Here is a 27,136-nt window from a genome sequence, read left to right on the forward strand (position 1 = left end):
GAGAACACCTTAGAACTATGGGTCATTCTAAGCTCCTGAGCATCTGAACAATACCAGGGCCAAACTTAAGTTAAACCACTGGGACAGGGGTCATGCTAATGACAAAGCACAAGGCCCCTAAATGTCCACAATTCAACCATGGGGTCTCTTTCCATTAAATAGTGAAAACCATTACCCTAGTGTCTTCTAACTCCCTCTGGAGTTTGTCAGCTTTGGTCTTTTCAAAGAGCAGGCTTTGTTCAAGCTCCTTAATGCGGGCATGCTCCAGTTTGGTCTGCGTCTGTTAGTAAAAAGGAAGAGGAAGAGAACACAAAAGTGCCACCATCACATGCCAGCACAAGAAGAGAGAGCGGCATGCAGGCAGAGCCACCAGTATTTTTTTTGCCCCCCCCCCCAATGAGCAGAAAGGATAGAGAAGGGGGCTGAGATGAAGAAATTGGGGATGAGAAAGTAGGCTGTAGATATGGCATGGTAGGTGAGCAGGGTATATGGAATGAGGTGGAGAATAAGAAAAAAGAAATAAAGCACATGAGGCAAGATGGAGAAGGTCAGATACATGCAGCCAAACACGAGTTACATTGATAAGTAAGTGAAATTTATCAGCACAAATTAGATTAGTTAATATTTCTCTAAGCTATGGTCACCCCTGTTCCCTGATATGTAAATATCTGACATATATGTATGCATACAGACTCTTTGAAGGCACTATTTATAGTACTAACTTGTGTTAAAATTAATTACTCTTGAGATCTTACTGAGGACTTAGAGCAGGTAGACCCTCAAATTTAAAAAACAATCTGACATGACTGAGGAAGAAGATATCATTTCTTAATGGTATTCAGAAAGGAGGGTCATAACATGAGTAGTATCTGCTGAGGTGGGAAGACATGGAATCCTTAACAACTGGTTTTCCCACCTATAGTGCACAGAAGATAGGAATCACAACTTCCTATTTCGTTCAAAGAGTATATCTGTATATCCTCAGAGACCCTTCTTCCTAGTCAAATGAAAATATAATAAAAATCATTAGGGATTATATTCTATATTCGCTGCCTAGGTAGGTATGAGACATATCAAGTGGATTTAATAAGGAAAAATAATATTGCTAAAATTGGGAAAAGTTCTTTCTACTTCTCTCCCAAGGGGAAAGAATAGTCTGTAGGCAAAAAATGAGGAAATTGAATAGAAAAATCAGGAATTCATCTTTACAAATTCACAAATTTTACTTTCCATTATCATGTATTTAGCTTACTTAGAAAGCTAAATATGATTCATGGAAACAAAGAATTTAGCAGGATCAAGGTCAGTTTTACCCAGAAAGGAATCCCCATTATAACCAATATCAAGTCATTCAGCCTCTTCTTGAAGACCTCCAATAAAAAGGAAGACCAGAGATTTGAGCTGATTTGAATGAGACAGAATTTTAACCAATCTATTATATTTCTTACTAATCCAAGAATGTTCTTTGCTCAACCCATTTTCTCTACATAAAAATGGAATATAATAATCAGCTGATGGAGCAATTGACTTAATATAGACACATGGGCTACTCTTCTTAGCAGTCACCAACTACTTGTATCTAAGTACACAGCAAAGCTAAATTGATAGGCCAATCTGAGTCCCTGGAACTAGTGAACATAGTAATGCTATTGATATGGTTGTGAAGTTTAACTCGAATAAAAAATGTTAAAAAAAATTTAAACAACTCATTTGATTCAGTGGGAATTTTTTACTTTTGGATCTTCAAATGATATTAAAGAAATTTTTTAAAAGGATGAGGGGAAAATTTTCATTTTGCTTTCAGCATGATGACCAAATCTGATTCAAATTTAAGAACTGGATGGTCTTCAATCTCATATATGCCTTTGTTACATATGACTAAAATTGCTTCCCCAGAGAAAGCATCCTATAGACAAAAGGTGCTCAGAAAGCTGAAATACAGCCTTAACATTGAACTCCAAACTAGAAGCAGAGGGCAAACAATACCATACCATCTCTTTTTAATCACTTGATACTGATTTAAGTGATCCAGAATCATAGAACCTTTAAAGGCTATCCAGTTCAACTCTGACAAAGCACACTATTACATTGTTTTTCAGCTCTAATTGTTAAGATTTTTGCTGAATTGAGTCAAAATCTCTGGGTAAAGAGGTAATGACTACCATGTGAAGATCAAGGACCCATCATATTCTACTCTTTTCCCTATAAAAATTCTGATAATTTACCTTAACAGGACATATGTTTATCCTGTAGGTTACATTGAGACAAAGAGCATCAGGGAAAGCATAGTCTCAACAAGGATACATCTATTTAAAATGTACCAAACAACTGAATGACTAAAGAACTCTCTCTCAAATTTTTGTTTCCTTGAAAGATGACAAAATATCTCAAGGGAAAAGTCTTTAACAGGAAGTCAAAAAGAAAAGCAAGGGCTAGGAGAAGAGCACACAAGAAAAAGCAGATCCCATGCAGATTAGCACCCATATGTAGCAAAAGCCTGTTTCAGGAGAAAAGAGACCCAGATCACTAAAGGAGCTTCACAAAAAGGAATCTTTCAGAAGTTCAAGGTCAATATGAGTTTTCTATATTTCCAAGGGTGGGTAAGTAGAGAAAAGTGAACCTTTGGTTTAACCTAATTATCTGCACAAGACTAATCAAAATAAGAGTTTTGGGATTTCATTACTTTTGTTGTTACAGCTAGCAAAATACATATATGAAAAAATGAAGCAATATTTTTGAGTTCAGTCCAGTAAGAATTATATTTTACTATTTTAGGAAACACACACACACACACACACAAAATAGCTTTGCCACTCCAGAAAAATCACCTCAATACATGCAAATCAAAGTTAAAATTGTGCACAACAATGAAAATGCTGAATGTATGTTTTCTCTGGAGAATGTTTTCCCCTGAGCAGTTTATGAAATGAGGAACACACAATTTGTTTCCAAGTGCAAACTTGGATTCCATGACTGCTAAATGTACTAGTAGACACTGACCAGTAGTGGGAGCTCCAAGAAAGGATAATACTAGTAAGAATTTTGTAAATCCTTATTACTGTACATAGGAAAGAAGATTCATAAGGCTTGGAAAACTGATCTAAACTTGCCCTTATGCTCCTATTATTTTCCCACCAAACATATTTCAAGCTTCAGGAGGTCATCATTTCTTTCATGATACTGTAAAAAATACCAAATAAAATTAAACTTTTGAAGGCCAGACCTAAGGTCTCTATTAAAGATGAAAATATTCTCCTCAATTGCCCATCTTAGAGAATTTAGTCACTACATACATTTTCTTCTGAATATAAATATAATTGCTCTGGAATAACACATGCACAGAAATATTATAGTCAAGGTTCTGAGGACAAATTGCAGTTAGTATTTGAGATATAAATAAGCATTTTAACTGTACACAATCTGTGTTAACAAGGAAAATCTCCACACAGGTTAAGTGCCCTCTTACATTCTCAGGATCTTCAGATATCTGGCTCTTTCGCTATCAGTAAAAAAAAAAATAAAATTATAAAGAACAAAAAACTTTTCAACTAATTTCATTCAACATTTGATTAAAGTTTCAACAAATAGCAAAAAAAGATTGACTACAACTACTGAACATATTATTGGTGAAGTGCAGATATAGGCATTTAGGCAGAATACTAGTTTTTTAAACATGATATATTTTTATAAACTGGATGAAAGCATGAACTTTCTGGGGAGGTTGAAGGTATTTTCTAATCAGAAAGAATAACATAAAGTACAACTAAAGAAATGAGTGAATGTGAAACGTACAAAGAAGACAGTTGTTATACATTACTGATACCTAAACAGTAATAGAAGTCTAAGGTCCAGCTGGGTCCCCAAAACTAACACAATGAAAGGGGCCCTCTTCTTAGTTCAATAAGCTTATGTTCAATGGAAAAGAGCGTCCGTTTCTTTTATGGTCTACTTGGGCAGTATGTAATCTTAGATTTCCAATTTGGCTCAAATCTATATTCTTTATGTATTGAAAACAATAGAACAATATCAAAAAATAATGTTACAGATAAAAGTGTTCAAATCAATCTGAAAGAAGTCCAGCATTTTCAATCCAAGTTCTCCTGATTGGAAATCTAGCAGTAGTTACAGAAATGTCAATTCACTCAATTCAAAGCATCACTTGAAAAAATCGTAGCATGAATATCATGCTTTAAAGAGCTAGATAAAGCCAAGGGTCACTAATTCTTCATGAATTCAAAACATGCAATGTCATAGATTGCAAACCAAAGAAAAAGAAGTTAATGCAATATACTTAGTTTTATGCTTTGTACTCTTTTTAAAAATAATAAAAAAAAATAAAAGCTCTTGAGAAAAGAGAAATGCTAGCATGTTTGTTCCTAAAATGTTAAGAACAATTCTTATGATAACCTAAGTTTACATCTGGTACAAACTACCTAATTCTGTCCAGAATCACGAAGGAAAAGAAACACAAGTGAGGGAAAAAATGTGACTATGAAAGAAATGCATGTGTATGTGCACATGCATGTGTGCGTGCACACACACACAAATGTCTCTAACTAGAGAACAAATTGCTCCATTTGTGACTTGATTAAAACTGTCTGAGATTTTCATTTTGGAACATGAGAAAACAACAGAGGATTTTCTTTTAGGGCTGTCATCAAGGCCCTTGTAGCCATCTTCTAAGCAAAGACCATCACCTCAAGTGCCAGCCACCTAGCCCTGCCCAGTAGACCTGCACAATCACTCGTCAGGCCATCAGTTCTAGGGCATACCTTGTAGATGTCTCATTCTTACAAATTCCTTTTCCTACTGGTCAGATTCTGGGCATGATATAATTTTTCCACCTAGGGTTCTTTCTCTACCTTATTTCCCATAGGAGCTTTTAGGAAGTTGGAGGGGTTTTACCTCAAGATCGCCTTTGGTAATAGATTCCTCTTCCACCCTGAACTGAAGGTCTTCAACCTTCCTGTGGGATGAAAAACCAAAGAAGTTGAGAAATAAACCAAGAAATAAGCCTGTCTTCACAAAACTCATCAGCTCACTGGTACCTTCATAGATTTAACAGATGCTCAGAGGATAAGGAAAATGGAAATATTTGCCTTAGGAAAGATACAGAGCAATGACATTTCTTACTATACAAGTCTTAATTTGATATCCAAAATACAGAAAGGTTAATGACATGAAGAATGGGACAAAAAAAAAAGCCATCATACCTACAATAGACCTAGACAAAGTAGTAGTAAACAACAAAGGCTAGGTCTGTATTGCCACAGAGAAAGACCTTACCAAAATGGTTTCCTTTACTTTCTAGGATTACCACACAGGTTCTAGGTGGAGAACTAGGTATTATTTAATCTAAAACATCAATGACAAAAGGGCATAGTTCAAAAGAAGTTATGAGGCATTGAGGATTGTTAAGGAAACCCTGGTTCCAGACTGAGTTATTTGGGGACCATGGGTCTTGGTTCCAAAATAGTGAGAAGGGGCTGTAAACAACAGTGGTAAATACTGTGGTAGTAAGAAAAAAAAAAACCAATGGTGAGTATTAAGTCTTCTGAATATAAACTCCAGAAATGTACAAGATTCACATTTCATAGGAAAATTTACAAAGAAAGCAAACATACATACGTATGTAAACACAACAAATATATACAAAGCATTTCAAACCCATAATACTGGCAGCAAAAGCAACAAATTGTTTAAGAAAACCAGAATTAAAAAAAAAAAACTAAACTATAACCTTCCCTAGCTTAAATCATATTTCCACAGCAGCAAATTACTCTTGAACTAACTGCATATTTGTCTGCAGGGGAACATTTGGGTTGCCTGGCAACCTGCAGGATGGCAGCACACAGAGGGATGGATGAAAATTTTACTAGGAATTTGGCATTCAAGAGAAACAGATTCCCCTCTTATTCTTCAAAGATTGGTGCTAGAAACATCCAAAGCCATTTCTTGTTTACTTGCGGCCCACCAGAAGGATTCTAGGAGATTGTAGCCTTTCATCATTATGACTGTCTTTCTCTAGACAATTTTCAGCTTATCCATGTGGTTATTTATGATAGAATTGAATAGTTATTTATGATGGAACCATCTCTTCTCTCCTACTGCTGCTCAACACTATCTCATATTGGACAGTAATTTCTTGTAGATAGCATTGTAGTTGAATCACATAGAATTTGCCTTAATCCTTTTTAGACTAACTGCTTTTTAGCTACACTCCTATCTTGTACTTATAATGATGATAGGGATAAATATAATTTTATTAGATTCAGCTTAATGGTCTAAGCTTAGCAAGATATCTGCAGAATCTTCATAGGAAAGCAGCTGGGTGACAGAGAACAGTGCTGGAGTTAGATGACAAGTCCAAAACCAGACTCAGAGACTTACTGACTGTTATAATCCTGGGGCAAGTCATGTCACCTCTCTCAGCCTCAGCTGAACCATCTTTAAGATGAGAATAGTAACAACAGCATCTACTTCCTACGGTTGTGATGATGATCAAACAAGGAAACATAAGTAAAAGAGCTTGGCAAACCTCCAAGTGCTACATAGAACACGAAAGCCCACTCCCCCAGCTTTGTATTAAAATCCTGAATAATCCTGATAAATGTGCCTTTCCAGGCTTAGTAAACATTTCTCTCCTCAGTGCACTCTAGGATCCACTTTTGTGCCTCACCTGCTTGCTTTTACATGGACAAGTCTTCTATGTTCTCCTCATATGCAACTCTTAGAATTTTGGATTTCCTTCAAAATTCAGCTCAAGTACTCCCTCTCACACAGGGCTTTACCTGATGGACCCAGAAGCTAGTGCATCCCCATCAATTACCCTTGTATTTATTTTATATATGCTTATACACACACAATGCCCAGCACATAGCAAATAGGTGCTTAATAAATATTTATTATTTATTGACATACTATATCCCTCAGTAGAATGAAAGTTCCTTGGGGACAGTTTTATTTTTTCTTTATATACTTAGTGCCTAGCACAGAGTCTGGCATGTAGGTGATGCTTAATTAATATTTATTGATTAAATGATTGAAGCTTTTGTATCTTAATGATATTATAAGCTCTTCTTTTGCATCCCACACAACCTGTCACAGTCCTAGGCAAGTAGTATTCAATAAACACTTGTTGGTATAAGAAGGTACTATCGAACAGAGAGTAGCGCTTAATAACAGAAGAGGAAAGATTATTATTATCCAGAGCACTGTTCAAACCAATCTTGGGATCCTCTTTTGAACACAATAGGGTCTAGATTATATATACTTCCTTATAGAGTTCTAGTGTCATTTTACCAATAAAATTGAACTCCTCAACTGCAAGGACCATATTCTATATATCTTTAACTCACTAACAAAACTAGGTAGAGTACAAGATACAGCAAAAATGTTTAATAAATACTTGAACTCTTGACAGTAGGTCAGTCTGACCATCATTCAGCGTTAAAGTTCTACCTAGGGCATATGGCAACCTTAAGGTCATATGCTTAATTAAGAAGGGTTAAGAGAAGTTTGATTAATTTCAAGCTTCGAAAGGCCCAAATGAAGAACTAATGCACATCACACAGAGGCAAGGTAGCAAGATTTCTACTGAACAAATATTTTCATTCCTCTGGCAACAATGTTGGTAACCAAAAAGGTTGTAATAGTAAGAATGCTTCAGATAACTCTCAGCTTAAAAAAAAAAAAAGCCATAGTTATGCATAGCAGTTTGGGATCACCTTTTCTCTTCCTCTAGTTGGTTGAGAAGCTCCACCTTCTCCCTATCAGCAGCTTCCACCATAGCTCGAAGCTGGTCCATCTTTGTTTCCATTTCCAGGACATGCTAGCAAAGGCAAAAATATTGGTAAACAGGCTGTTTCTGGTATAAATATACCACACTATAAAATTATAACTAAATTGTTAGCCTTCAATTCTAAAATCTTATTTTAAAAATGCTTTATGATCATAAATAAATTATTCTTCCTGGGAGCTGTGTCTACATTATTATTCCCATTTGAAAGACCTAACCTTACCTCAGAAGGTATGGGGAGATCAAGCAATTCTCTCTCAAGCCAAAACACTTAAAAGAATATCTATGAAATTATATATGTGATTCCTGGGAAGGTTGTTGGTTTTTTTTTTAAAGATGACATGCCTATCCTACTACATACAAACTAACCTAAAACAAATGACAACAAAATATGAAATGGTTGGCAAATGGTGGCCCAAGAGACAAAAACTTTTCCACCAAAAGCTACAGCTTCCAAACACAAGTGACAGCAGAATTTACAGTAAAATCTCCACAACTCTCAAAAATAATTCACTGACTCTGGGCATGAAGTATACCTTCTACCTCTTGACTCAACTTGGGGATTATCAGCTCTGCCAAGAGACCTCAGTGCCCAGACTTCACCTGATCATGTCCATCCCGAGCCAGAGCTAGTTCCTGCTCTATTTCCCCCACATGGCTTGTTGCTTTTGCCACCTCCGCCCTCTCTAGGTCCCTCTCAGCCAGCAGCTGTTCGATGTGCTGCTGCTTCTCCTTCAGAGCCTCTTGGAGGGCAGTGGTGCCGGAGATCTTCCTGGCATATCTTGAAGAAGTTTCAGTCAACTGCAAAGTAAAGTTAAAAAAGTGAAGGCAATGCCATTATAGAGGCTCTGCCATTGAAGTGGCAGACATTGAGCGGTACATGCACAATAGGCGTCCCCTTGGCCAAGCACAAGTGCCTCCTACCTCTTAGACATGCCCAATAACTAACTGAAGAAATTTTTCAATAAAGTAGAGAGCAAGTATATGGTCTGTATTTATAAATTTCATTTCAGATCAAGCACTCTGAGGACAAAGAGCCAACATGCCTGGTAATTGGGATTACTCAAGTCAAGTAGGAGATCTGATGAAGATTATGCCACATGGCTGGGTTACGAAGTGACCACGACCTCAATCTATAGGACAGATGAGTGAGAGATCAGGAAACAACTGTGGGACCATCTGAACTAGTCTTGTTTAATTCCACTTCGGCCTGAGCTTGAGCTAGATGTACAAATATTCTTATGTTTGGAGAATTTGAATGTGCCTTCTACATTTTTCCTTGATCCACAATCTTGAGTTTGAATACATTCTTTATCCAACTTCTTGAGGGCTGCAAATGCCATTTAGTTACCAAATAGCTCCCCCATGTTGTTGCAGACCCCTTCTTCAGGTGATTAACCAGGCTTAAATCATGAGGTTTTGTCAATAGTTTTTTTAAAAAAATATTCAAAGACACCATGTACTCAGAAACACAGATTTGGTGGGACCTAAGTGCCAAGTGTCTTCAAAGTACCCTAAAAAGACCAGAAGAAGAACTATATCAACCTTCAAAAATGTAAAAGGAAAAAAAATTCAAGTCCTTGAATCCACTTTTTTTTAAGTCTTAGAGTTCTTGTCCCTTTCCTTTTGAGGGGAAAAAAACCAGTTAGCAGAAGACTAGAAGTGAATTCCTGTACAAAAGTAAGCTTCCAAGCTAGATTGTAGGTCCCAGCAGAATTCTTAACAGTCATCTTTTGTCTTGGGATGTGTTCATCTTTAGATTTCTACCTTGTGCAATCTTTAAAATCAAATTTTCTTCTCTCCATAAAGCTATGGGTCTTCATATGAAGGGTAGTTATGATGAGTACATGTGTCTTGCTTATTTCAATAATTAGGCAATTTGATGCCAACGAGAAAAAGAATTTGATTATATCTCATTGTTTTTATTCTGAATAAGGACTCAGTCAAATTCTAATTGTGAAATATTTCTACTATGTTATGAATAATTTTCATGCCTGCTTCCAAAATACATGTTTCAGGATAACAAAATAAATGTCACTACCTTTTTTGCTGTTTAATTGACTTGAAGATGACTTTAAAAAATTAAAACAAATCCTTTAGACATTCTCCTCTAGGATGCACACCAAATCATCTTCCTTAAAATGAAAGAAAGCTCAACTCAACATTTAGAAATTTCATTACTAGAAAGACTGTCCCCACTGTTCTGAGACAGCAAAGAGATAAGGATTGAGGCATAAAATCTAGAGTAATTCTGCTTTTTTTCACCCATCATAATTCTAAAGGATTCATAAAGAAGCACACATACTCTTCACCTCCAAAAATAAAGCTGATGGACTCAAGAGTACAGACTGAAAAGAATTTCTTTCTCTTTTGTTTCTAGCCCTTTTTAAAAACATGGCTGCTATGGAAATTTGTTTTGTACAACTATACATACTGGTAATAGTTTCTGCTTTTCTAGCCATTTCAAAGTTTGGAGAGGAGAGAGAGAAAATTTGGAACTAAAAAAAGAGTAAGAAAATCTAATAGAAAAAAATTTTTTTACTAATAATTAACCTGTGTCCTGAGAAACATGGCAAAATAAAAAATTCCTAGACACTATCATGAACATTTTCTGTAATCTACCTAAATTTATCTAAGCAGGTTCGATTTCTTTATTAGTGTTAGCTATTCCCAGTTCTGTCAAAAGTAGAGATTGCTTTTTTGGCATTTCAGAGTTTTTAGTACTCCCCAACTTGCCCGCAAATTGCAACAATCTTCTTATAGAGATGTAGATTTTCTTTCTAGATGCCACCAAAACAACTAAGTTTTTTGACAAAAGAAAGTAGTATTATTGCTTTGGCTGACGAAGACTCTGAAGACAGGCAGAACGTACATAGTACAACATCTAAACAAACTATGTAGCCTCTCTTCTACTTCATGGTCCAAATTTAAGATATTCATCTACAAAATCTTCTTCAATTAATATCTTAAATCCTAACCTCTAATCCACCATTACAATGGAAACAAATCAAGCACAGTCTGAGTCACTAAGACTACTCTGTCATTTTAAAAGAGGCCAGTAGCTGGCATCACCTTTTTGGTTCCAAACTTAAGGACAAGGATCAAAGGAAAAGTTAATTCACAATTACTGCTTTATATGATTTATATACTATGGTTCTTTAATATTAGCTGCTGCATTTATGATCAGGGTGGGTACTTGCGTACTCTAACTTTAATGTTTCTATTTTTTAAATGTCCTTATTAAAAAACACAAGATTTTTATTTAATCCCCAAAGAACATGAAAACTAATTCAGTTTCTTTTTACTCAAGCCAGGAACATTTCTCATAATAAGAATTTTTAGTATAATGAAATATTAGAATTCTCAAAATTTGTATTCAAAATATTTTTTCTTAAAGTGTTAAAGGAAAAAAAATTGCAAAAAAAGAAAATCTCTTCAATTTCCATTCTTAGTTTGTCCAAATTGCTCATAGAAACCACCCACCAATGTGAGGTCACTTACCTAAATAGATGCAGAAGAACTAGACAAATTTTGGTTTAAGGAAATCGAGAGTTTGGCAGTGACTATGATAAGTCTATTTCTTAGTTCAAAAAGTTAGCACTCTTGCTGTATGTATAAAACCATATGTGTGATCTACTACTAATAGGTTTCATGGCAAACTATTGTTTAAGCAAAGCAAAAGACAAAATAGCATTTGTCGTGCTTGGGAGGTGCAAAGCATGCAATAAGAAAACTGGAGCTTACTAATCCTGTACGACTGGGCTTGCTGCTTATGGAGGAGGCCACAGAACTCAGGGAGCTGAGAGAAGAGGCTGAGGGGCTACGCTTCAGGCTGCCTGGAGTTGCCATCACTTTCCTCACAGCAGCAGCCTTGGCTTTGGCTGGTGTTGTAGAAGGGAAGCCAATCTTTGTCACTTTATGGACAGGAGCAAACAAACCATATTTGGGTTGACACTGAAAATACCTATAGAGAACAAGAAGAATTTAAATTACTAGGTAGAATGACCATTAGAATAATCCACTCATTCTACCACCAACATCCCAACCCCGCCCCATATTTGTTTAGATAAATTATACCAACAGGCATAACAATGTTAAGATCATACAGTACACAGTACCATTCAAACATGTGAATTATACAAGATGTTCAAAAAGTCTTAGTGCAAGGTTAAACTATTAAAACTTAATACGAGTTTTTTGTGACACATTGTATAAATGGTCATTACATATATATAAATTCTATAAACATATATGTGTGTATATGTATATTCATACACAAAAATATATAATATGAGTAAAAACATTAGGTAGTGGATAGAAGGCAGTTAGCCTTGGAGTCAAGACCTGAATTCAAGTCCTATACCTGACAAATATAGATGCACAACTCTGAGTGAGTCACGAACTCCAAATGCCCTAGACAACGAAGACTGTAGGTTACAGATGAGCTGCTGATTTACAATGGTAGAGGATGTTTCCATATTAGAAGTTCCCTATTCCAATGAAATCAAAAAGATGTATCAAAAATGTTAAATAAAAATAAAATACATATAGATACAATTGTATATTTATTAATTTCTGTTGGTTTTGTGATTTCACTGGTATAAGAAATTCCTGGTGAGGAAATGTCTGCTGTTTATATGAACCAGCAATTCATCTATCACTTAGAGTCTTAAAAGAGTTAATTGGGTCACTGACACTTCCCCAGGTTAGAATACTTGTGTGTATCAGAGGCATGACTCAAACCCAAGTCTTTAAGATTCCCAGGCAGATTTTCTCATCTACATCACCTATGTAGAATGACCATTAGAATAATCCACTCATTCTACCACCACCACCCCAATCCTCGCCCCCCATACTGGTTGAGATAAATTATACCAACAGGTATAACAATGTTAAGATCATACAGTACACAGTACCACTCAAACATGTGAATCATGTTGCCTCCCCCTTGTCTGTCAGAGTATGTATGTGTGTGTCTCTCTCTTATCTCTATTTGTGTATACATATCTATGTATGTGCACATACATATATTCATTTATGAAATATAGAAAACATATGTGTGTGAAATGTGAATCTGAGAAAATTTTATCAAATCACTATTTGCTAAGATAGACTCATAGTAATACTCTAATTTATTGACTAATAATAGTCAATAAAGTCTAATTCAAAAGACCAGACATTTTAGCTATTTGATAAAAGTAAAACAAATGAACACAGATATAGCTTTCTTACACAACAGAAGAATCTTCTAGAAGAACCTAGTAGGATAGAACAGAACAGAATAACCTATTCATTAAAAAAAGAAAACAAACAAATACATAGCTTTGGCAGAGGAATTACAGAAAACACAGATGAATAAAGTTAGTTATTTCAATTACTGAGGCAGTTAATACCTGTTGGCTGTTTAATTAAATTGGGGCTGTTGTGTTTTTCTCAAAATATTGAAAGCAGAATATCTGAATAAACTTATCTCAATGTTTCTATTTCCAAAATAGCATATTGTAATGTATTTAGCTAGTAGGATCTATATCATTCACGTCAGTTATATGTGTTCTAAGTAGTGCCAGCTGAATAAATTATTTTTGTATCAATAATATACAATTAAAAATAAATCTTTTACTACACCTGTCAAGAAGAACAACTCATGATGAAAAAATTACAGATCTCTAATGTCGTCTAATAAGTAATCATTATTTTGGCAAAAGTAATCATTATTTGGCAATATTTGGCAAATTCTACCTCTAATTTTTATTGTAAGATGGAGGTAGGGATTATTTTAAATATATAGAAAACTGGGTACTCAGAGGGGAAAGAACTTGACTACAAACAGGTCTCTAAATTGTAAAGACAGGTGTATGGCTAACCCATTAGACAGAAATAGCCCAAGTTTATATTAGAATATGAATTCTGAGATTATAGGATGGTATAGTTATATGCAGGTTTTAAAAATATATGATTTATGGGAGCATCTAGGTGGCTCAGTGGATAGGAAGTCAGGCCTAGAGACTAGAGATTCTGGGTTCAAATATGATAAAGAAATTTCCTACATGTGTAAAACCCAGTGGAACTGTATATTGGCTATGGAAGGGGGATGGGAAGAGGGATGGGAAAGTACATGAATCATGTAATCATGGAAAAATATTCTAAATCAATTAATTAAATAAAAATTTTCAAATTAAAAAAAAAGACAATTCCTAGTTGTGTGACCTTGAGTAAGTCACAACTGTCATTGCCTAACCTTTACTGTTCATATACGTTAAAAAAGACAGAAATTAAAGATGTGTAACACACACATACATATACACACACACACACACACACAATTTACATTAATTTCTTGCAAAAGTTAGATCCCTCCTCTTTACGTCATACCTTGGTCTCTCATGTGAAAAGTTGATTCCACAATTTACAGCAAAGTTACAAAAGGTTCTAAAATATACTGCTCTAGGCTGAAAAAAAGAAAAAAAAAGATTCTTCCAAGATTACTAAAGGGTCTAAAAGAAATTACTGAAGGGGTCATCCAAGAGATACCTTAAATTCTATTGAGAACAATCAAATCAATGTTATTGTTGAGAAAGTTTGGGGGCATTAGACTTGCCCATTTTGGTTATAATATACATATTTAGTGAAACCTCTACTCAAATACTTCAAATATATAGAACACTAAACAAACCTTGTTCCAGCAACTGCTCCATCGTTCTTTCCAAGAGGTTCATCCAACTCCACGCCACACCATTCTCCTTTGGCAAAGTCTGTCTCCCCAAGAAATCGTACTACCCCAGCTTTTGTGCCACCAACCTGAAAATGCAAAAAGAGAATGACAAAATAAAAACGGAAGCAGAGGAGAAATCACAAAGAAAGTATCCTGTTCGGCTATTTCTTTTAGTGGATCATTTTTCCTTTAGATTATTTCCTCAATCCTACATGCTGGACAATAAAAACTATAAAAAGATCAACTGAATTAAAAAAAAAACTACCATACAATTAGATGACAAAAAAAGGTAAATGTATTTAAATGAGACAATTCAGAGAAGAAATAAGAAGAGGAGAATGGCACTATGGCATAGTGTAAAAAGTCCTGCAGAGATGGTACAGCAGAACAGATAGGAAACCAGACTTGAAGACAGGAAGATATAAATATTAAGTCCTGTCTCTGACATATACAGGATATATGACTCTGGGCAAGCAAAATCTCTCCAGGCCCCTTAAGCAACTCTCCTAGATTATAAATTACAAAGTGCCAATAGTGATTGGTAGAAGTGAGGGATTTCTACTAATCACTATTGATCAGTAACATTAGAGTGAGGGGGGAGAAAAAAGGATGGAGACAGGGCAAGAGATTGTCTTAACTGTCTTGTCTTGTTTGTATTTATATTCCCAGCACTTAGCATAGTGCCTGGCACATAGTAAATGTTTAATAAATACTGATTGATTCAACTAGACAGACAAAAATACAGACAGATAGAAGATGATGAATAGATAGATATAACAGTTAGACACAACTGAAATGACTGAACAAAAAGAGGGAGGAAGGGAGAGGAAGGAAAAACATCATTTTCCACATCAAGAAATGAAGAGGTTGGAATAGATTTCCTCTAAGATGCCTTCGAGTTCTAAATCTACATTTCCTATGACACAGAGAAAGTAATTAGTAAGTATTATGTAAGCTCACATTTTATATATATTAAACTTTCAAATGTAAATAGTTATATTTTATTTTATTTCATTCCCTATCAGTTGCCTGACTTGGTTTCAACTCCAAGAACATCATTCCTCTACCTAGAATAAAGCTTATCACCTGAAATTTCATCTGGAGCCTGATCTAGTCTTGATACTCAAGTTTCAAAGTTTACAATGGGCTAATCAAGAGGGGAGATTTAAAGGTCACAATGATAACCAAAGGATCTGAGTTACTGGGATCCTTCAACAAATTAAATTACTTTGGGAAATCCTAATCCCCTTTTCACTTATCTGAGGAATGCTTGAGACTTTAAGTAAATTTTTAATACCCCACAGAAGAAGTTTCAATCAGCTCAAAAACATCCTAACTAGGAAAAAAGACCTTGGAACCCCAAATAATAAAAAGTAATAATAGGAAATAAAAGTTTCTAACAACAGATATATTGTATATATATATATATATATATATATATATATATATATATATATATATATATATATATATATATATATATATATATGTGCATATATATATATATATGTTTTGGGTATATATGTGTATATAAACCTAAGTATATACTTTTGTGTACACAATATGAGAGACTGTGTCAAACACTAGTATTCCCTGACTTTCCATCACCTAGAATTAGATTTCATAATTCAGAAGGGATGCTCAAGCATTACATATGGTTCCTTTCCAACAACAACAACAGAAAGCAACTGCTCTGGCTGAATGGTCCATGTAGCAAATGATTTCCCAATAAGAGGAAGCGAGGTAACAGTGGGTATATTCTTACTGTCCTGACAATTCTGAAATGCTTTATTCCATCACAAATTTAGAAATTATGTCATACATGCTAATGCAGCTAAAAGTTGCCTTTATTATTTAAAAAATCACTTTCCTAAGACTGATCTGATATTTCTCTCTAATTACTGCCAGAAGATAAGAGGAGGCTGAGTGTAACGAGTTAAAATTTAGCATAACAGCCACCTTACTATGTCTACATCAATTAAACTTTAGTCTTCTTCCTCTCCACATTCCATGTCATATTAAGGAACTACTGATAACCTTTTGTCCATATTAGTGGTGAATGCTGTAATCTCTTCAGAATGAAGAATACTTTGTGGGTGAACCAAATGGTCTGTTATCCCAAATAGTTTTTCTAAGTTCCTTATAGTCTGAGATAGTAAATCTTCATATCAAACTAGAGACTTCAATTCAGAACATTGGCAGACAACCCAAAATTCCAAATGGGTACTCAACTCTTTCCAGGCAGGGACTGTACTATCTATTTATCATTTTAAAAGCACCAAAATATTCATAACAAAAACCTCTGACAAAGGTCTAATTACTCAAATTTATAAAGAGCTAATAAACCAGTTGTACAAAAAATCAAGCCATTCTCCAATTGATAAATGGGCAAGGGACATGAATAGGCAATTTTCGGTCAAAGAAATCAAAACTATTAATAAGCACATGAAAAAGTGTTCTAAATCTCTTATAATCAGAGAAATGCAAATCAAAACAACTCTGAGGTATCACCTCACACCTAGCAGATTGGCTAACATGACAGCAAAGGAAAGTAATGAATGCTGGTGGAGTTGTGAATTGATCCAACCATTCTGGAGGGCAATTTGGAACTATGCCCAAAGGGCGCTAAAAGACTGTCTACACTTTAATCCAGCCCTAGCCCTGCTGGGTTTGTATCCCCAAAGAGATAATAAGGAAAAAGACTTGTACAAGAATATTCATAGCTGCACTCTTTGTGGTGGCAAAAACTTGGAAAATGAGGGGATGCCCATCAATTGGGGAATGACTGAACAAACTATGGTATATGTTGGTGATGGAATACTATTGTGCTCAAAGGAATAATAAACTGGAGGGACTCCATGCAAACTGGAAAGACCTCCAGGAAGTGATGCAGAGTGAGAGGAACAGAACCAGGAGAGCATTGTACACAGAAACCAATACACTGTGGTACAATTGAATGTAACGGACTTCTCCATTAGTGGCAATGCAGCGATCCTGAACAACCTGGATGGATATATGAGAAAGATCACTATCCACATTCAGAGGGAAAACTGTGGGAGTGGAAACACTAGAAAAAAAGCAACTGCTTGAATACAGGGGGTCAAGAGGATATGATTGGGGATGTAGACTCTTAATGAACATCCTAATACAAACACCAACAAAATGGAAATAGGTTTTGATCAAGGACACATGTAATACCCAGTGGAATCGCACATCAGCTTTGAGAAGGGCGGGGAGGAGGAGGGAAAGAATATGATTCTTGTAACCAAGGAATAATGTTCTAAATTGACTAAATAAATAACTTACAATGAAAAAATAAATAAATGAAAGCACCAAAATATACCAGAGCTTTTCTGAAAGCTAAGTTGCCTAAAGAAAGAAATTTCCTTTCACTAACCTTGGATTTCTTATTTCATATAAGAGCTACTATTTCTCCTATTACTATAAAAGATCAGTTAACTGCTACCAAACCATCTGAAAACTTCATTCAAACTTCCTATTTCTGTTTTTGAGGCTTTTCAAATTCCTCTACACAATCATATTAGTGAGCTGATGACTCTTCTAATATATGCCTTAAGTACCCAAAGGGAATTAGAAACTATATATTTACAAATGTACTTTCATTCCAAAGTACAATTCCAAAAGGCAATCTGGGTCCTACTGATATCCAGACAGAGGAATCTATCACATTCTGATATTCCTGGTTCCCTTTTGAAAATTCAGCTCTAAGTAAAACTATTGCTTTAGAACCAAGACAAAAATATTAGAATAAAATATGACATGACTTAAAGAGAAAGAAATTTTCATATGCCAACAGTAAATGCTCATCATATATAGTGTTAACTTATACAAACTGCAGCCTGGGGGTAGAAGGGTAACAAACCCCATAATAATAACGTGAAGGCATGAATTCAAATTCTCCAATGGGAGGTAGGTCCTGGGGAGCACAAAGCATGAAATAAATTTCATCTAGTGATTAATCTATTTTTAAAAAAATAAAAACTAAAAATGTAATTTAAAACGCAAGTCACTTAATCAGTAGGCAACATCATAGAAGAAAACCTAGCTCGTGTACCTATGTGGACCTGAGGAATGATCTTCATTGTCTGATAAATGCCTTTGGATGCCTTTGTATAAAAATGGGATATAACACAAGCATCATGAAATTCAGTCAATGCTGTTGGAAAGATTTACTTGTGCTGTACTAAACAAAATAACTTGGAAACATTAATTCTGGGCCCTTCCTCTGCCACCCCTAATTGGCAAATTTTGGAAAACATACCTCAATTGACCGAAGTTGCTTCACCTGTAAAATTTAGGTTTGGGGTAGATATAGAGGTAAATTGATACTCTCAATAGTCATAACTTATTTCTAATTGGCCTTATAGATTAGTTAAAGGATTAAAATGGGAAGTTAACTACAAGACCTCACAAATCAGCAAGGGGTAAAATCTGGATTAGAACCTCAGCCTCATACCTGCCTGGATCCAATTTCTACATTTTTCAGGAAAATGGAAATACACTAATAAAATCTCCTTTAAGAATTATAAATGCTGAAGAGAATGTTACTAAGAGTTAAACTAGGTGATATGTATGTAGGTCAACATGTTACAATAGAAGTGAAAAGAAAGTCATAAAAGTCAATCATGTTACATACAACAATGGACCTTTTTAAAAAGACTAGAAAAGGGTTCTTTTATTGACCACTAACAAATTTTCCTCTACATTTCATGATTAGCTCTTAAATATCTGGTTAGTAGCACTAGGAAATTACAGGTGAAAAGAGTTCTAAAAAATTATTTTAAAGAGAAGCCTCTTAAATTTCAGTGAACTTGAGTTTTAAACAGTTTGTTCAAACTCCACTGGAGCTGCCCTCCAGAGGGCCCATTTTGAGTACAAAAAGAAGAAAGAATATTAAGATCCCAGAGTTAGATACCATAGATATATCTAACAAAAGTCAGATCAGAAATTCTAACAAGAATCATTGCTTTCACTTCTGGAATAGTAATGTAGAAATACCAACTGATAAAAGCAAAAACCAAAAGCAAAAACCAAGTTTTATTATAACGTGTAAATTATTTACATTAAAGATATTTCAAGATTATTACAAGAGAAGAATTGTTGTGGGGCTGACTTTAAATCGACAAAGGTGTCAAACACTTTCTTTACCATGTATTAAGCCCAAAGTTTTTGTTTATTCTGAGCTCAGTCCAGCAGACTTGCTAGGGTTCATAACTCAAGACAGTGATTTTTTTTTTCATTCTAAGTCAAATTATTTCAAGTATTTCCTGATACTGGCCTAATGTGTAATAAAGTGTAAAACCCATAAAGGGTAAATAAATATAAGGCATTAAAAAGAGAGAATTTTCATTCTTCCACTATCTCAAAAGAAGACAAGTTTTATAGTTGGGGGCTAACAAAAGAAAAGTGAAGTGACCTATTCAAAAGGGGGCATGACCAGGGGGTACATAAGATCTAAGGGTTCATGGTCTCTCTCTATTTAAGATCAACAGTTATTAAATATGACTAACATCCTTAGGATCCTTTTTTGGTTTTAAAGTCCTTTTATAGCCATCAAGTTTTAGAAGAATTAAATCTCTATATGGAGGATATAGCTTCAGTTCCTTTTGTAGTCTTTAATATTTCAATATTTAGTATTTGCACTTCCAAGTCTCTACCCAGCTCAGGTCTTTTCATCAGGAATACATGGAAGTACTTTATTTTACTAAAGGTTCATTTCTTTCTCTGTAGGAATACATTGTTTTGCTAAGTAAGTTATTCTTGGCTATAAATTATATTCTTTGCCTATAAGAATGGGGGATTCCAAGTCTCTATTGCTATAAAGTGGTGGCTACTATTGCTATAAAGTGTGTGATCCTAACCATGGCTCCTTTGGAATTTGAATACTTCCATTTCTAGATACTTACAGTATTTTTTCTTTGATCTAAAAGCTTTAGATTTTGGTTAAAATGTTCCTGGGAGCTCTCATTTTAGGGTTTCTCTTATGAGGTGATCAAGGGATTCGAATTCTAGTTTGTCTTCTGGTTCTAAGAAATCTGACTAGTTTTAAGATTTCCTGAAATATGATGTTTGGGCTCTTCTATTTTGGGGGTAAAGGGAAGAGTGTAGCTTGCATAAAATGAAATAATTCTTAAATTTTTCTCCTTGATCTATTTTCTAGCTCAGTTATTTGCTATGAGATGTCTTATATTTTCTCTTATTTTTTTCAATCTTTTCACTTTGTTTTAATATTTGTTGTCTCATAAAGTCATTATCTTCAATTGGGCACATTGCAATTTTCAGAGTTTGTTACAAGGGTAAGATTTTGTATCTCTTATGCTAAGCTATTGATTTCCTGATTGTCTCTTCCTTAGCTCTCATTTCTTTTCAATTTTCTCCTCTAGTGCTCTCATTTCACTTATTAAAAAATGTTTTTAATAACTTTTTTTAACTAGTGTTCCTCTTCCAAGAATCAGAGTTGAACTTGGGCCCCAACTGTATTTTTCTTTGAAGCTTTCTGGAAGATATTTTGGAGTCATTGTCTTCTTCTGGTTTTGTATATTGAATATCCACATCCCTTCTCCAATAATAGCTTTTTATTATAGAATTTTTTGATTGTTTACTCATTCTTCCAGCCTACTTCCTAACTTCAGGCTTTATGTTATGCCCAGACTCTGTGCACTTCTGGAGGGAATATCTGGATGAAGCTTGTGTACTCTATGATCCTGCTGCTGCTTTCTTGTCATGTTATTCTAGGATGTCAAAGACAGCTCAAACTGGATACCTGGCAAGCTTTCAGTCCTCCCAAAGTAGTCTGATCTTGGGCAACATTTGATTGCTGCATTCCTGGTCTGAACACTGAAAGTTCCTGACCTGGGTTTGGTTCTGAGCAAGACACCTATGAGTTTGTCCAGGTGTAGCTGCTGGACTCAGTCACTATCAATCAGTCAGATGGAAATCTCTTATGGTTCAGAATGACAGAAATGCAGGCTCTCCTTTGGTGTGGGATTTCCTGCCTTGTTATCTTGTTGCAGGCTACCACCTAGACTAAGACTAGAAGTGAGATCCTGCTCCACTTCTGAAGTCAGAGCCACATTACATCCTTGCTTCTCAACTTGCTCCTTGTTCAATATACAACTAGGGATTGGGACCACTTCTCGGCATAGATCTCCCTCTTTAGTTCAAACTGTATCTGTAAAACAAGAACAGGCTGGTGTGTGATAGAACTGTCAGTTGACAACTGTTCCTACTCTCTGCACAAGGTGAGGCCACCCTATGTGAGTCTGGGACCTCTTCTTGCCCTAGCTGTATTTTCTCTGTGAACTGTTTCTGGCTAGAATCAATCTCAATGTCTGTAGACTATCTCCCTTTGCCAACATGGTCTATAAAAATTACTTAATGAATTTTTTTTCTTGGATTTTCTTATCAGGACTGAGTTTATGCATTTTCAGCATCTGTATGGAGGAGTTCTAAGTTAGAGCACAGTTGTACATCTTATTGCTACTTTATCATCATGGCTTGACTCCACCCCTTATTGTTTAATATAAATTAAATAGTATAGTTTAGGCCATCTCCAAAGTCTTCCATTTATTCATATGTAATAACTGGTACACTTTCATGAATTCATAATATATACACTCCCTCCGAATAGCTGCCACAACTGAGATCCAGACAGGGTCTTTTCAACCATCTTCACCTAAGCAAGGATTTTTCTCTCAGTGATTCTCTCTTCCAAACCCCAATGGAAACTGAGGTACCCTATAGACCCAATGAGAATCCCCAATACTTAATATATTTGGTACTCTCCCCTGTCCAAGACACAGTAATACAAGTATATATAAGCTACCAATCCCATTTCAGTCCTACAGTTATAATGACCCAAGCCTAGGGGTAATCAGGCTTGCAACCGAGATGACATCTTCAACTTCTCACCTCTCACACTTCCATATGAAATCATTTGTCAAGTCCTTTCATTTTTTTCCTTTGTAAGATTTCTTGTAAATGTCCCTGTTTCTCCTTTGACACTGCTACCACCATGGTGCAGGCCTTCATCATCTCAAACTTGGACTACCTGCCTGTTGGTTGGTCTACCTCAAGTCTCTCTCCATTCCAATCTATTCTTTACTAAGCTATCAAATGACAGGTCTGACCAAGTCACTTCTTTCCTCATACAATAAACTCCAGTGGCTCCTTATTAATTCCAGAATCAAATACAAAATCCTGTTTGACTTTTAAAGTCCTTCATAATCTGGTTCCTTCCTATCTTTTCAGTATTTTTTGAGCTTATTACCCCCAGATTTATTGATACAATTATACCAGTACCCCACAGGCTGACCAGCAAAACCATCCTCCTTTAGACCCCATGTTTCTAATGCAAAGTCCAAAGCTCCCTTCAGGAAAAAGAATATCATCTATCTCCTGGGGCACCGGGTTGGCTCAGTGGATTGAGAAAGCCAGGCATAGAGATGAGAGGTCAGGGGTTCAAATATGAACTCAGATATGTCCCAGCTCTGTGACCCTGGGCAAGTCATTTAACCCCCATTGCCTAGCCCTTACTGCTCTTCTGCCTTGGAACCAATACACAGTATTGATTCTAAGAGACAGAAGGTAAGGGTTTTAATATCATCTCCTGTCAATCTACCTTTTTATTATCCTCAAAGAACTTATTTATATGGAAAGTCTTTATCTGTCCATTCTGGTACTGGAACTGTTCAAAATTCCCATTTAAACTTTACTAGTTGATCTCCTTAGGGTTTGTGTTTTGGTCTGTTGGGGAAGGCCCAATAGCTAATGTCTGACAACTCTGGAGGGGGCAGCGTTGTCTTACAAAAGGCAGCCATCCCATTGTTTTCAAAATACACTAGTCATCAGGAGAAGTTTGTGGGAAAAGAACTTAACACCAGACCACCAAATTCACTTCTTTTTAAAATTTTAATCCCTCCCTTGCTGTTCCCCATCAGAGATCGTGTTATACAAAGGGAATTCATCACCACCAACATCATAATATCAAATCCACAAAACTATTCCATTTTAGCCCATCTAAAATGAAACATAGTAATTCCCATCTTGACCTTTAAGTGTTTTAATGATCTTTGCACAAGCAAATTATTACTTTGCAACTAACAAAGCTTAAAAGTTGTCTCCATTAGACTACACCCTTGCTGTTGTAATGATTCATTTGTTTTCTATCTTAACTTTACCTTGAAATTGTATCAGTTCTTGGGTAGTGAAAGCTTGCATTGACTCAACCATGGAAGAAATTACTTATAAGGAAATAGTATTTGAAGATAATAATGGGCAGGCCTAAGGAATTCCTCCCACCTATACTCCTTATCAATCTTCATCTTTACTCCTGTTTATTATCTTCCCTATAGCCTTATATAGTGCTATAAAATCATAATCTTAGCAGAATTTAACACATTATCCAGTGGAAACCTCTTAAGTCAGAGTTGTTATTTCCCAACAATAGCCTAGCAATCCTCACACTTCTCAGAACTGCCCCTATTAACAAGTATAACAAGTATAAACACATTAGTGCATCACTGGTGAATCAGTATAAGGAATCAGTATAAACATTTTGAAAAGCAATTTGGAATTATGCAAATAAAGTGACTAAAATGTCCATAATCTTTGTCCCAGCAATTCAAATACTAGGCATATACTCTATGGAGGTCCCTGATGAAAGAAGAAAAATCTACATATATATGTATATATCAAAATATTTACAATGATATTTTTTTAACCTTTACCTTCTGTCTTAGAATCAATACTAAGTCATTTCATTTTTTTTAAACCTTTACCTTCCACCTTAAATCAATACTGTGTATTGGTTCCAAGGAAGAAGAGTAGGCAACTAGTAGTAGTTAGGCAAGGGGGGGAGGGGGGATTAAGGGGCTTGCCCAATAGGAAGTGTCTGAGGCCAGATTTGAATCTAGGACCTCCCATTTCTGGGCCTGACTTTCAATCCACTGAGCCACCCAGCTGCCCCCCCAAGTGTCATTTCTAAGGCAGAAGAGCAGTTAAGAGCTGGGGAATTGAAAACATATGACTTATCACTTGTTTATATGAACACATGATTTGGGGTTTTGGTTTTAGAAGACTGCCCTATTACAAAAATGAATAATTTAGAAATAGGTATTGAGTGATAATATTTGTGTAATCTAGTGGAATTGTTTGTTGGCTCCAGGAACAGGAAGGGAAGAGGGGAGGGAAAAGAAAATAAATTATGTAAACATGGAAAAATAATTTTTTAAAATATATTTTTAAAAAAGATTAGCTAGTCAACTGGCCACGTGATTAAGTGCCTTTACTCTCTCCAACCCACTTTTACTATTTAATGAGTAATAATAATTTTTTCCCCAAAGAATTAGGCAATTGGGGTTAAGTGGTTTGCCCAGAGTCACACGGCTAGAAAGTATCCAAGACTAAATTTGAATCCAGGGTCTCCCAACTCCAGACCTGGCTTTCTATCCACTGAGCCACCTAAGTTGCCCCAGAATTTTCTGAGATAACAAAGAACTGGAAAGAAATTGGTGATCATAAACAGAACCAAACAAATTATGGTACATTAATGTAAACACAATCTATGGATAAACAATGAAGGGAAAATAATATCTCTAATCTTTCATCTAGAAAAAAAAAGAGCCATAGGAGAATTAATACGGTGGTCAAGGGAGGGATTCATACAGGGAGGGAAAAGAAAGAGAGATTTTGACTAAATTGAAAGTGGGGATTCCACTAAAGCATACTCCTTGGGGAAATATTTATGTTGTAGCAGAAGATGGGAACCTTAGAATAGAACTAACCTGCAAGGAGTTGATGCACAAGGAGATAACTTCCTCTGAGAAAGCATCATGCATTCATCTTTTCATAAAAGAAGAAAAAAATGAAATTTCTGAGGGCAATTTGTATTCAAAGGTATAGGAAGGCATGTAGGATAGTGAATATAATAAAATGATTACAGGAATGTAGAGAAAAGATTAGACTATATGATTTGAGAGGCAGGAAAATATTTCCCACAAGTAATGCTTCTTATCTTATATTGATTCTCTGATCATCCAGTGATACTTCTAAAGTGAAACACAACAGGAAAAGGGAGTGAGGAAGCAAGATCTACAAGGCAACAAACAGAATTTGGTTGGAAAGGGGAACTCAAAATTTGGCACTTAAGCTTTAAATCCATGTAGGGGGAAAAAGAGGTTAAAGAAGGAATAAATATATTCACTATGAAATAAAGAAAAAAGTTCAAAAGAGTCAGAGAGATAAGAGAATAAATAGTGAGAATAAAGTAAAGAAATCCTTAGAAAAAAGAAGTTGGAAGGAAATTTTTAATTAATTATTTAACTGAGTGGAAAAAAGGAGAAAGGGGGAAAGAATTAAATAACTAAATAATAATAAGAAAGAAAAATAAATCATTAAGTAAAACTCCAAAACTTGGGTTAACAAATGAGAGTCAGGGTCAGGCAGATTGAGGGTGAAGTCTAGAGGAAGAACTTTACCTTAAAGTGGATTAAGGGTACTGGGTCTGGAGTCGGGAAGACATGAGTTCAAATATAGTCCCAGATACTGATTAGTTGTGTGACTGTGGGCAAGTCATTTAACTTCTGTTGCCTTTAATCCACTGAAGAATGAAATGACATTCTAGTATGTGTATCTTTGCTAAGAAAATTCCACGGTCAATGTGGTCCGGAGTCACAAAGAGTTGCCCAAGACTAAACAGAGATTAAGATAAACTAATCATAACCCCCCAAAAAATCCTAAATCAAAAAGAAGTATAAAAGACACAAATAGAGGGAAATAAGTGATAAGTAAGTCTTTTAGCTCTAATTTCTATAACAATTCTACATTTTTCCTTTTCTTCCTGTTAGGTTTTTTCTATTAAACATGTCTAATCCAGGGAGAGGAATATTAAAGTCTCTTTTATAATGTTACTCTCTATATCTTCATGAAATTAATTTAATTCTTCCGTTATGAATTCTGGAACATATATGGAACATTTGGAGCATTACAATTGGTATTCATTCACTGTCTATGATTCCTTTCTGAATAATATAATTTTATGATTTTTCTCTGTTATTAATTTGTTTCTACTTTGATAGCATGATTACAACTCCTGCTTTTTTTTTATTCTCCTGACACAGTAAATTTTGTCTTAATTTCCCATTGTTATTCTGTAAATATCTAGGGTTTTCAGCTGTGTTTCTTGTAAGCAACTGATCACAGGGTTAGTTTTCTTGTCTAGTCTATCATTCTTTGGATTGTTTAATTCATTCACACATATGGTCAGAAGAATTAGGTTTAGGACATGCTAAAGAAAACATATTCTCAGAACCACATAGAACTTCTACAAAAACTAACCATGTATTAAAATATGAATTAGATGAACTGTATAAATAAATGGAAAAAAGATATAAATAGAAAACACATCCTTAACAAATCATAAAACCTCCTCAGTTCAGGGAGCACAAACAAGAAACAAGGACTTATTGATGAAATACTAAGTAACAATTGGGTTAAAGAATGAGTCATAGGAATAATCATTTTTTTGAAATAGGATAATGATGAAACATATCAAAATGTACAAAATACAACTAAAATAGTACTCAGAGTAAAAATTATATTCCTAA

General features: G+C 35.2%; 1 protein-coding gene across 24 annotated transcripts in view; it reads right to left on the reverse strand.

Annotated features, from left to right (window-relative positions):
• The window catches only part of CLIP1 (CAP-Gly domain containing linker protein 1), a 162,715-nt gene that overhangs the window by 82,211 nt on the left and 53,368 nt on the right, over window positions 1–27,136 (reverse strand). For 9 of the 24 annotated variants that reach the window (XM_056821818.1, XM_056821815.1, XM_007489880.3 and 6 more), the window contains exons 4-10: window positions 14,472–14,596; window positions 11,543–11,762; window positions 8,402–8,599; window positions 7,728–7,831; window positions 4,906–4,966; window positions 3,467–3,499; window positions 176–280 (exon numbers count right to left, since the gene is read on the reverse strand). In XM_056821818.1, coding sequence (XP_056677796.1) covers window positions 176–280; window positions 3,467–3,499; window positions 4,906–4,966; window positions 7,728–7,831; window positions 8,402–8,599; window positions 11,543–11,762; window positions 14,472–14,596 — 846 coding nt within the window. Of the gene's footprint in view, window positions 1–175; window positions 281–3,466; window positions 3,500–4,905; window positions 4,967–7,727; window positions 7,832–8,401; window positions 8,600–11,542; window positions 11,763–12,161; window positions 12,289–14,471; window positions 14,597–27,136 lie in introns of those variants that run through there. The other 15 variants (XM_056821831.1, XM_056821829.1, XM_001364467.4 and 12 more) reach the window with 5 other exon arrangements.

The sequence above is a fragment of the Monodelphis domestica genome, chromosome 3, assembly GCF_027887165.1.
Source record: "Monodelphis domestica isolate mMonDom1 chromosome 3, mMonDom1.pri, whole genome shotgun sequence".
In the NCBI taxonomy this organism is placed as follows: Eukaryota; Metazoa; Chordata; class Mammalia; order Didelphimorphia; family Didelphidae; genus Monodelphis; species Monodelphis domestica.